Raw genomic sequence first — 12,208 nt, forward strand, 5'->3', positions numbered from 1 at the left:
AGAAGAATGGGGCAACTTTAGGAATTGTGCTTTCAGATGCATGCCGTTTACACAAAACATTTATTAGGACATGGATTAAAAAGTGGAGCTCATTCCAAACGAATAAGCCACAGTTAAGAAAGAAAAGGACTACCTGTTGTATCACAGTTACAAGTAAATGCTTTCTGTATGATGAATTTCACACAAAAAAATGGATACATGTAATGGAGAATAAGTGCATTTTCCCTAAGCTCAGGTCCCCCCCCCTACTCACAGACTGAGCTGCTTCCAGCGCTGGAAGAAGTCTTGGGAGGACATCTCTGTCGGCTGAAAGAACTTGTTGATGGTGACTGGAAGCTTGAGGGTGATGTTCTGCAGAGCTCCTCCATACCTGACCGGCACAATAATGGCTTATTGTCATCTCTCTCATTCAGGTATATGACAGAAGTGAAATACTATTGAGCTGGGTGAGTGCTATGTATAAGATTTCGAAGAAATCCAGCGGTTAAAGACTATACCTATAGGTGACCTAACACAGAGTGAAGGCCAAGAGATAAGACAGATACACAGGCCCTGTGATACCCAGGGCTCCACACCTGGATCAGCATTGCTCTGCATTGTTCTGGTTGAAACAGCAGGTGACAGACTTTTCTCTGTTAGCTTGAGTGAGTAGCCAGGGAATACACTATGTCCACTTCCTGTGCCTCACTGTTTCTCACAGTTGCCTACCCTGGAAAACTTAAGATCTTCACTTCTGTGAGACGAGGCATCGCTCGCACCTGAACTTGATGTTGAGCAGGGGGGCCTCCAAGAAGTCAGCCAGACACTCGATGTTGATCACCTGCTGCACCTGAGCTCCCCCCTCCACTTGGGGCTCCACCTGTTTCGCCTGGATGTTCAGCTGTGAGGGAGGTTGGGTCAAGGAGCTCTGAAGTGCACGAAGGGCTGTCACTGAGGCTCCATGATGTAGCAAACGGCTCCAGGAGTACAAACACAGGCAGGACAGCCAGACACCATGGAAATCCACACAGATGAGAGTTCAGTTCTGGAGGACAACCACGTCGTTGTGACAAAGTAGTGGAACGCTGAATAATCAACTGTACTGCACTTATACATATATTCGACATATATTTGCCTCAGTGGTAAATTCAGGGGAAGCAACCACTAAAAAACACAGGACTGCATCACAGAGGGCGAATATATAGTATCTTCTATCCACAGTAACAGCCATATTATATCCCACATCCCAAACGGGGGCCCGGCTGCCCTAACCAGGAAGGATATCAGACTGCAGCTCTCCGGGACAGCTGACGGAAGTGGTGAAGCTGACAAACTGCACCGAAGTCTTATTGCCGTAGAACAAGTACATCCTCCCTGTGAAGGGTGGGGATCCCACACACATCATTGACTGAAGCATACAACCAGAAGATGCATAGCAGAGAAACGTACAATTAAACATGCTCAATTAATATATGATTAACAGAGGATCTGGGTTAAGTACAAATTGAGTCGGCGACAAGAGAAGCTCAAAAGAAGAGCTGGATAGTTTAAGACCCAAACGTAAAAATCCAGACCAAAATTTTGTTTCAAGAAACCACTTGAGTATAAATGATCACTGAGTACTCAGCTAGTTGGTTGGAACAAAATCCTGGTCTGGATTTTTACTTCCTGGACTTGAACTATCATTCTCTGCCTAGAAGGAATGATAGGCACAGGCCTGGAGGCTCACCAAGGTTCTGACGGTACTCTGACTTGATCCCGATCTGAAGCAGCTGGTTCTCAAAGAGAACCCCATTGTTCTTGCACACAAACCTGAAAGTCACCGACAAGGAACAAAAAAAGGACCAGGGACAGATTAAATGTAAGAATGGGTGGGTGTGAGTGGGGGGGAGGGTGGGGCTTCAGGGTGCATTGATGCATAAACTGGGATAAGAACACAGCTTGAAGTAAAGGCAGAGAGAGATGAAGAGCAGAGAGAGAGAGATGAAGAGCAGAGAGAGAGAGATTAAGAGCAGAGAGAGAGAGATGAAGAGCAGAGAGAGCTCTTACTTGTTCAGAAGCTCATCTGACTCAGGCAGAGGTGGAGCAGACTCTTCAGAGCCAAAGGAGGAGGAGTTGGGAGCAGAGCTGAGAGAAGAGGAAGGAGGTTGCCAAGATAGCGGAGAGGGGTGGAACAGGGATGAATGCAAGAAGGAAAAGAAAGCAGACAATTCACATAAAAAAAAAATTATGAGGAGCATCAGAGGGAAAAAAATGAATTGAATTAGCAACAAATGAGTGAGCAGGATTTAAAGTGCCAAAACAAACAAATCAATGATGTTAAAAGGGACAGAGAAGTGAAGTGTGGAAAAATAGGGAAAATTGGGGGGGGGGAGCAGAGGTTAGTCAAACATTGTTAGTATAAGCATTTAAATGTTAATTTGCACAACAACGTCATAGCTGAATAAATATACAAAGGTTTCAGATAGCACCCACCCCCCAACACTAAACATCTTGACAAACACACACAAAGGGTAATGCAACTGAATCACCCTTATTTTGTTACTGCCTTCATTACTGCATTGACACTTAAGACTGATATTACAGTTTTGAACGCCCCCTTACTCCGAGTCACTGGGAGCCTCGACCAATAGCGAGTCAGAGGTCTCAGAGGGAGGTTCCAGATCACTGCCATCATCCAATCACAATCGAGGACAAGAGGAACGACACACAAAAGACAGGAGAGCCGATAGGGACAGAAAGAGAGAAAGACAGTGACAGGGGAGGGAGAGAAAAAGGCAAGAGAAGAGAAAAAGCTAGTCACAAGGGCGAAAAACACAGAAGACAAGAGTAACAGATTAAAAGGAAACAAACCAAGTGAAGGACAGGGTGAATTTCTACAAAGAGCAAAACAAACCATTTATACTACACAAGAGATTTAAAGACCTTTCTCAGTCTATATCCCCGAGATAAGCAGAAACGTACAGAAAACATTTGTAAGAACCATGCACATTTAAACCCCCACTGCAGTTGCTCATATAGCCCCAGAAAATCCTCTGCAATGGCTGCATACCTGAGAAAGTTGTCATCCATGACACCAGAGGGAGCTGTGGGTCCTGCCTCAGAAAAAACATCCACCAAGAGACTGCTAGCGCTGGGAGCGGCGCTGCCAACAGGGGGCGCTGAGCGAAGGCCCAGCAAGTCAGCAGAAGGGGATGGAGTTGACTGAGCAGGGAAAAAGCATGGCAGCCATTTCTCACTGAGATATCAGTGACAGACACAAACTGAATAACATGTTCACAGTCCTTTACAGGGCTTGGGTCACTATTAGCAGGCATTATTGGGCTTTTTCCTGCAATACTGCCCTAAGCCCATGTCATTCTCTTTAAAACCAGGAGTATCTTCACACACACTGGGAATTTATCTCGAGCCATTTTTTGCCACGTGTTTCGCCGGAGGCTCCGGACCTCTGCTGGTAGACGCAGCTATGTTGCCTCGTGCGTGGGGGGGGGGACAAATTTCCTTTTTTGCAGGGTGACAGGAGATTTCTCATTAATATTCATGAGAGAAGTGCTAGATGATTGGCCAGTACATGCCTTACAGAATAGTGTGGCACCTCTGGCACCGATATGGCGATATTAAATAAAACTATATCAGAATTCAGTCTATAATTCATATAGTTTTAACGGTGGCTGCAGTGAAACAACTAGCCAGCTTATTAGCGGAATAATTTTGTATTGTAATGAAAACCATGCCGCAGGTCCAGTAAATAAAATATTGTAGCTCTCAAGTGGCGAAGAGATCATCAAGTGGATAGTAAAGTTCAGTTATTAGCAGGCTGTTGTATTGCGCGATTCTTAAAACGTTAACGTGCTCCTGAGGGGATAAAGTAGTTTACCTTACAGTACGTTTAGCTTATCACTCAGTGCACTGAAGTTACAAAACATTTACGTAGTTTAACAAAACTCGCTGACACAAAAATTCTACGTTGACGCATTTTTATAATCGACATTGTCGATTACGTCGAATAATCATCCCAGCCCTAATGTACAGTACTGAACAAAAGTCATAGGTTGTCAGAAAAATGTTTAAGGCTACTTACCCAGGCAGCAAGTGAATAGCAATTTAACAGTAGAACACTAAGTCTAAGTAACACAAAAACTAACAATTTCTTCTAACGTCTAAAAAGGTACTGATATCTTGTTTATGGCTAGAACACCACTGCTTTGGTTGACAAACCTCTCCTAAGGGGCTGCCCAGTCATTCCATAACATGGTAAATTTCAACACCAGCTCAGCTAATTAACTTAGTTAAATAACTTGAATGAGGTAACGATTAGCCAAAGTGGGATAGTGGTCAAAAAAACCAAAATAAAACATGGGTTTATTGAATGGTTCCTGTAAATACAGGAGTTACTTTAGGAGACTTTGGAAATGGCTATAGACATAATATCATAGTTTTACACCAACATTAATATTTTCTTTTAGCGCCTGAGACTTTAACATAGTACTGTATGGTTGTTAAATGTAAAAAAGTACAAATTGCACATGGAATGTAGCTAGAGTATAACATAAATACTGATATGGTTAAAAGGACATTAGATTCAGATGGGGTGCACACTCACAGCATTGGAGGCAATGGCCGCGGCAGCATCGACTCCCCTCTCCGCGCCCCCATTTAGCTCCCCTCCATCTCGCTTGCCCTCCTCCAGCTCAGTGGAGACGGCCCCTGGCCCCTTCTTCTTCTTCAACTTAGCTAGGATGGAGGACTCTCGCTCTGGGAAGGGGGGCATCTCCTCCAGGACGGTCGCCTGAGACAGAAGCAGGGTAAAGCACTGCATCACCAGCCGCTCCAATTAGCGGGTCACTATCGAACCTACTGCTAGACCCCAAAAAATTGCTTTGCAAGTCTGTCATCTTACGAGGACGTCAGTGCTGGCGATGGAGGAGAGCTTGAGATACTCCACAGCCCTCTGCTGCAGCTCCACATCAGAGTTACGGATCTGGCTGTCAGAGCGCAGCACCTCCTGGATGGTGGACTTGGTCTCGGGAAAGAGGTTGATGAACTTGATGTAGGCAGAGAGCAGGAGGGCACGGGTGGGCACCGAGCACAGATGGAACTTGGAGTGTAGTAGGTTGAACTGGATGAGAGGACTGGGCAGAGAGGGGAGATGGGGCAAGAAGACAGATAGAGAGACGACCATAAGGTAATACAAAGGATGGACAGATGCACATCACAGAGCCAGTGTATTTTTTTAATAGGTATAAAAATAAACATTTTAAAATATTGGGATAAATGATAGTCGATTAACTTAACTGCTCTCCCCCATACACAGAAGCACTCACAGTAAATAGTCACTTTAGATCAATACACATCATGGTACATTAATTTAGGCGTTTCTGTTTCGTTGTGACTGCGCTATGGGTCATCAATAAAACTTGTCAAGCAAGGGCTATGGGTTCCAATAATATGGGACAGATCATGTATTTTTTTTCCTATTTTTCAGTATGGGATGGTCTGCATGCCAAAAAGGACAACCTACCAAAACTAATTAATAACCAAGCTCATTTAAAAATTAATGGGGTTTTTTTGGCTCCAGCCTGTGATGACCGGTCCCTCACATAAATGAAAGAGGAGCTGCAAATACATTCATAGTTCAACAGGCTATCAAGACTGTAAGCAATATCCTTATCTTGAATGCGAATTAACAGCGGTAAGTGCCTGTATTGTTTAACCATCCCCATAAGTTGAGAAGCTCAGGAAGTTGCACATGAACAGCTGACATTCTGACTGCTGACTAGAAGAGAGAAGTTGGTAATTTGACAATGTCGAATTTCCCATATTACAAGGGCTACTTCATAGGTAAGTTTTAACATTATTATTAGGGGCCAAGTACCGTAGGTGCGAGGCACCTATTGGAATCATTAAAATTTTTCACAAATAATAATAATTATTACTATTATACTTCCTGCCATGACGGCCCAAAGAACCACTTGGTAGTAAGCCACACAATTTTAATGATGGATTCTTTTCAAACATATCCAGTACATGCACACAAAAAAACAGTCGGTCTAAACCACTTCTGCTTTTGCTTGAGCTCTGGCATGCACTAATGATCATTCTCACGATCATTCTCACCCTGGCTGCTGGATGAACTCCTATTAAAGAAAATATAGCTCATGCAGCACTTTTGGGAGAAATTCACCAAAATGAGTGAAGAATCGAAAAGTGAACAAGAACTGGACACGAAAAGAGATTTGCCCTTTGCTGTAAGAAATATTTTGTATTACATAGACACGATATTGTGCAAAAGCAAGTGATTTTTCAGCATAGCTTTGTTTCTGTTGGCATAACTCATGGCAACACCACTAACTTATTTGACAGATGATGTTGGTAGATACGTTTTTTGGCTATACAGATACATTTTCAACTCCTAAATTCCATTAAAACTTCATATATCATAATGTGAATTTCTCCCATATCGCTGAGCCCTAAAACACACAATATGTTAACAAAATAAAGCAACAACAAAAACATTATACGGCTATTGTGTACCATATTATGCAAGACATTAAGCAAAATAATTTCAGATAGGCTAGGCTACTCCCCAAGGCTCAATGGCACATATCTTTGGCTAATGTAGAGTAATCGAAAAATATCATTGATGCTTTTTAATAAAATCAAGTAATCAAATTTAATCAAGTAATCATGACAGCTCTAAATCATTCATAAGGAAAACTCAGATGATTAGGAGCTTAGACTGCTTACATGGAAGAATAAATTATTTACAAGCTTAGGTTAAATACTCCACTGACTGATGATTATGTGAATCTGTTTAGCTTAAGCAGCAGAAACTCAAAGTTTTGAAATAAAACATATCACCCTAGACCCAACTTAACTTTAAAACAAGTAAATAATTAAGGCCGAATGCTTAACTCTCAAAAAAATACATACAGTAAAAAGCATCCTACAATTTTAGTGCGTTAAAAAATATTTTTTTTCCCGTCCTAAAGTTTTGTGCATTTTTCCATTCTAAAAGTTAATCACAAACAACCCATTTAAGACTATTCATGATAACAGATACTGAGTTTAATCAACATTCATGGACGTGTTAATTCCCCCTGGGTTTCATTTTAAACTCTTTGGTGCCTGTTTCTGAGTGAGTTGATTGTAGTGTAAAGTTGGGGGGTGTCCCCAGCAAGTATTTCATTTTAATTATATGTTTTACATTTCACATTAATTAAGGAACTGGTGCGATGACATTATTTCATTCAAACTGCTGAACTACATTAGTTTAGTGTTGAGTATTGTCTTATCCCACATTCCTTTTGTTTGATGTAGGAAAAGTAGAAAGTTCAGGTAGATGTAGGATGTTTGTTGTTTTGGCTAACTCTGGCATTGGTTGCCCATCTCTCACATCATATACAGTCAGGACCATCAATATTTGGACAGAGACAAAGTTTTTCAATTTTTAAGTTCTGTACATTACCACAAATGTGGGGAACTAAAGTAAGTTTTCTACACAATCCCCTTCTTCCAGGGGCTCAAAAGTAATTGGACAAATTAATATAACTACAAATAAAATGTTCAATTTTAATACTTAGTTGAAAACCCTTTGCAGGCGTTGACTGCCTGAAATCTTGAACTCATGGACATGACCAGACGCTGGGTTTCCTCCTTTTTAATGCTCTGCCAGGCCTTTACTGCAGCAGCTTTCAGTTGCTGTTTGTTTGAGGGTCTTTCTGTCTGTAGTTTAGTCTTTAGCAAGTGACATGCATGTTCAGTGGGGTTGAGATCTGGTGACTGACTTGGCCATTCGAGAATATTAAAGCAAAGAAGTGGAATAAAGTCCTGGGTTGCTTTTGCTATGTGTTATGGGTCATTATCCATCTGTATTATGAAATGCTGCCCAATCAATTTGGCTGCATTTGGCTGGATTTGAGCAGACATGATGTCTCTGAATACCTCAGCATTGATTCGGCTGCTTCCATCCTGCGTCACATCATGAAACACTAAAGACCCAGTGCCACTGGCAGCCATGCATGCCCAGGCCATCACACTGCCTCCACCATGTTTTACAGATGATGCGGTGTTCTTTGGGTCATAAGCTATTCCAGCTCTTCTCCATACTTTTTCCTTTCCATCATTCTGATAAAGGTTGATCTTGGTTTCCTCTGTCCAAAGAATCCTGTTCCAGAACTGTGCTGACTTTTTTTTAGGTGTCTTTTTGCAAAGTCCAATCTAGCCTTTCTATTCTTAAGGCTTATGAGTGGCTTGCATCTTGCAGTGAACCCTCTGTATTTGCTTTCATGCAGTCTTCTCTTTATAGTAGACTTGGATATTGATACGCCGACCTCCTGCAGAGTGTTGTTCACTTGGTTGGCTGTTACGAAGGGGTTTCTTTTCTCCATGGAAATGATTCTGTGATCTACCACTGCGGACATCCAGGCCTTTTTGAATTGCTGAGATCACCAATGCTTTCTTTCTTTCTCAGGATGTACCAAACTGTGGATTTTGCCACTCCTAATGTTGTGGCAATTTCTGTTTATGCAGCCTAAGGATGGCCTGTTTCACATTTCCTTTGATTGCATGTTGTATGTTCACACCTCAATCTACCATATGCAAACAAGACACCTCAAATCTACTCCAGGCCTTTTATATGATTTATAATGAAAGAATGAAGGAATTGCTCACACCTGTCCATGAAATAGCTTTTAAGTGAATTGTCCAATTACTTTTAGCCCCTTTAAAAAGAGGGTGGCGCATGTTAACGGGCTGAAACTCCTAAACCTTTCATCCATTTTGAATGCAGATAACCTAAAATGCAATATGAGAGTCTGCACTTTATGTCCATGCCCATTGTATAACTTCAAATGGAATATATTTCAGTAAACAGGTAAAATAGTAAAATAGTGTCAGTGTCCAAATATATATGGACCTGTCTGTAAATAACTCAGCAAAAAGAACTTGCCTTGGTCTTCACTATATATCACTGCATGTGCACATCCGACATGGCTCAACTCTAGACAGAACAGTAATACAGATGCTCCTCTACTTACGAATGTTCTTGTGAACTTTCAGACATACAAATGAAGAGGAATGCAAGTCCAAAGTGTGTTCATTGGTCTCCCGTTTTCTGTCCGCAACATAAATTTTTTTTCTGCGCGCCAATTCTGCCTAGTACGACTTTTGGCCGCTACTCCCACCGTGCAGCAGCACAGCTTGCGTACTCCCAGCATCCTAGTTCTTTGTACTTATTCAATATCATTAAAGAGAATACATAACGACTTATGAACATTTCAAGTTACGAACGGCTGTTTGTAAAAAAAATTTTTTAACCTTGTTTAACCACAGTATCTCCTCTTTTGCCATAAGTTATGGCTCCTGAGCTGTCCATTTCTTCATCACCACTACAATGCTTATTGTTTCCTCGATTTACCAAAAAAGTAGCATGAGGTGCACTCCACCGAATATAATAAGCATAAGGATATGCCGAAATTCTACATATTACTAACTTTTGGGCATCACGATATGCATCTCTACGATATGCATCTCTAATATTTTAGGCAGACAATCTGCTTATCAAATTGTGGGTGAAAATAATGTCCATGTAGTGTTGAATCGCTGTCATCCATTATTTAAAGCCTTGCAATGACATACAGTTTGTTGGTGTCAAAATAAAATTGAACGGTCAAGCTGATTTTCTGGAGGAAAATTAATAATTTAGATTAATCGACCAATTAGTAAAACAGTCGATAGATTAATAAATTGAAAAATAGTTGTTAGTGGCAGCCATAATTAAGATACAATCATTTAAAAATCTCAATGTGCTTTTTACATTGAGCAATGATGCTATCAGAAAGCTAGTAAATGGCTAGAAACAAACCAATAAGGGAGGATTCTCATAAAAAGAATCTGTATTCTACATGAAAATCAAAGATCAGCATGTTTTCCCCAGCCAAATGATTTTTGCAATTCAGTTCAATCAACACGGAAGCCTTGCAATGGGAAATTCAATATGGCAAGAGGATATACTTGAAAAACACAGCGTATAGATATGCCCAAAAAGATACACTGCAGTGACAACAGCTGCACATTTTGTGTACAATTGTCATAAAAAGAAATGTTCTGATGTTTCGTTCAGTTGTTATATTGACTGCTGTCATTAAAAGAAACACATGAACACCATGAATCCTGTAGGTGTCCGTCTGCCCCGCCCCCCAAACTGTAAACCTAGGGGAAACACTGTTATAACTACATATTGCGACACATCAAACCAGTGGCTGTACAGGAAGAGGATTAATTGAGTAGATGCTGTGAAAATGTTAAAGATAAGTGTTTAGAGGCTAAGAGGTAGATCAGTAACTGGGAGGTTCCTGGTTCAAATCCTGAGAAGCTCCCTGAAGTCTGGGCTTAAATGAGGTTCTTAAACATAAACTACAACATTAATATCCAGTACAAGACTTCCATTCTGCCTAAGACAACAGGCATGTTTATGCAAAAACTTCTTAGTGATGTTCAAAGGCAAAGCCATGACCAATGTTCCTGTACACCACATTTATACAAATCACAGCTCTCTTGGATTGCAGATTGCAGAAGGTACACAGGCAGCCTGCAGGCACTATCCACACCCCAATTTGTGTACGATCAGGCTGAAGCAAAACAAAAACAGCTGTCAGATTCACCTTTTAATTCCCAACACATTACTACTGTGTTGTGACCAAGACCAAAAAGAAACCATACAGGCAAGGAATGACATATTTGGTGTAGGGTTTACTCCATAGGTACTTTATCATGCAAGTCAGTACTTCTGTACTTTGTTGCTCATCTCACAGTTAAATTCTTTTATTGTACTACTCTACCTACCAGTCTATTTTCTCACCTGATTTAACAAAAAAATCAATATAACTTTCATAACATTATTATAATAGGTTAGAGGTGCTTTTTTGCAGTTACATTACCTTGTGAATAAGAATGAGTAGAGAAGTATTTAGTTTTATGGAAATTAAGTCTAATGAAAAAAAAAGACTTTCAATTTCTAGTTGTGTTATAGTAGAACCAACTCACCAAGTCAAAGGAAAGCAAATAATCCAATGAAGAGGAGGGATTTCAGCATCTTAAGGAACTTTAAATGGTTTACCAATAGCAGCAGTTGAGAATGACTGACCTGGAACGAGGATCTCCGGCGATGAGGTTCCCAAACTCCCCCAGGATATAGCCACCAACCTTCACCATGTTCTCATGGCAGGCAGGGGCCTGCAGGGCCTGGGGGGGAATGCAGAGATTTCTGCCTTAGCGCCCACTACAAAGTGTTTGGCGAGATACAAGATCATTACAAATTAAAACAAGCTGGGCTCTGTGAAAAAGCTATACTGAAGTTCATTATGCTTATAAAACTACAGATTTCCTACATAATATGGCCTGACACAATTATCACATAATTGATTGATCACAATTATTTGAGCTGACTGTAATTATTTTTTGCATAATTGCTACAATTGTCTCCATTCATCTGTATAAAAATAGGTGAATGACACAGAACTATCTTATTACTATCACTAATTCCACATCGTTTTGTACCAGCTGGCACTCATTTAATGACATCATCGCACTGCAATTCTGAAATGATCCGTATCTGCCCTATCTGTACCTCCCATGTCCACACAAGCTCGCGTGCAGCATTACCCTTCACAGCAAATTTTACGATAGTGACCGATTTGTACCACTTCATTTCATAACATTTTGACTCAACCTGACTGCGTTGATATTTCTTTTCACTACATCGAGTTCATTTTACGGGCTGCTTGTGAGCCATCTCCACCAGCCCAGAATGAGATATTCAGCCAGATATTCTGATTTTAGATTCTTTATGTTCTCTGTTTAATAAAAGTTCTGCATAGCGCCTGCATGTGCGTCTGAGTGCTTGTTTATGGGTCTTGTTGATATGGGATGACTGTATGTGTCCCTGACAGCTGCCACTATTATGCTGCAGCAAAGTCAGTATATTATGTCAATAGTACTAATAACTAGAGAAATGTATGTTATTTTGTCTTTTTTTCTGATCCCACTGATTTGGAGTGATATAAAACGGCCGCACATAACTGGTACAAAAGTACAAATTCGCCAGCAATATGCGCGGCAATTTCTTGGAGCAGTGCAAACGCATACATATTTATGTGTATTCGTGCTGTTATGACAAGAGACTTCCTTACATTTTAACCTTTAATTAGCTAATTTGTACTTCTTTCAC

General features: G+C 40.8%; 2 protein-coding genes across 6 annotated transcripts in view; one reads left to right on the plus strand and one right to left on the minus strand.

The window, feature by feature from the left end:
• The window catches only part of LOC125741700 (carbonic anhydrase 4-like), a 250,869-nt gene extending 245,436 nt beyond the window's left edge, over positions 1-5,433 (plus strand). The window contains exon 10 of the mRNA XM_049012941.1: positions 5,423-5,433. The gene's annotated coding sequence lies outside the window, so the exon portion shown is untranslated. The remainder of the gene's footprint in view (positions 1-5,422) is intronic.
• The window catches only part of LOC125741690 (AP-2 complex subunit alpha-2-like), a 31,920-nt gene that overhangs the window by 10,360 nt on the left and 9,352 nt on the right, over positions 1-12,208 (minus strand). For 3 of the 5 annotated variants that reach the window (XM_049012916.1, XM_049012918.1, XM_049012920.1), the window contains 10 exons: positions 11,126-11,223; positions 4,880-5,111; positions 4,583-4,768; positions 3,032-3,183; positions 2,584-2,646; positions 2,029-2,106; positions 1,709-1,791; positions 1,263-1,353; positions 759-881; positions 254-370 (listed from right to left, as the gene is read on the minus strand). In XM_049012916.1, coding sequence (XP_048868873.1) covers positions 254-370; positions 759-881; positions 1,263-1,353; positions 1,709-1,791; positions 2,029-2,106; positions 2,584-2,646; positions 3,032-3,183; positions 4,583-4,768; positions 4,880-5,111; positions 11,126-11,223 — 1,223 coding nt within the window. The remainder of the gene's footprint in view (positions 1-253; positions 371-758; positions 882-1,262; positions 1,354-1,708; positions 1,792-2,028; positions 2,107-2,583; positions 2,647-3,031; positions 3,184-4,582; positions 4,769-4,879; positions 5,112-11,125; positions 11,224-12,208) is intronic. The other 2 variants (XM_049012917.1, XM_049012919.1) reach the window with 2 other exon arrangements.

This window comes from Brienomyrus brachyistius, chromosome 5 (genome assembly GCF_023856365.1).
Source record: "Brienomyrus brachyistius isolate T26 chromosome 5, BBRACH_0.4, whole genome shotgun sequence".
Taxonomy (NCBI): Eukaryota; Metazoa; Chordata; class Actinopteri; order Osteoglossiformes; family Mormyridae; genus Brienomyrus; species Brienomyrus brachyistius.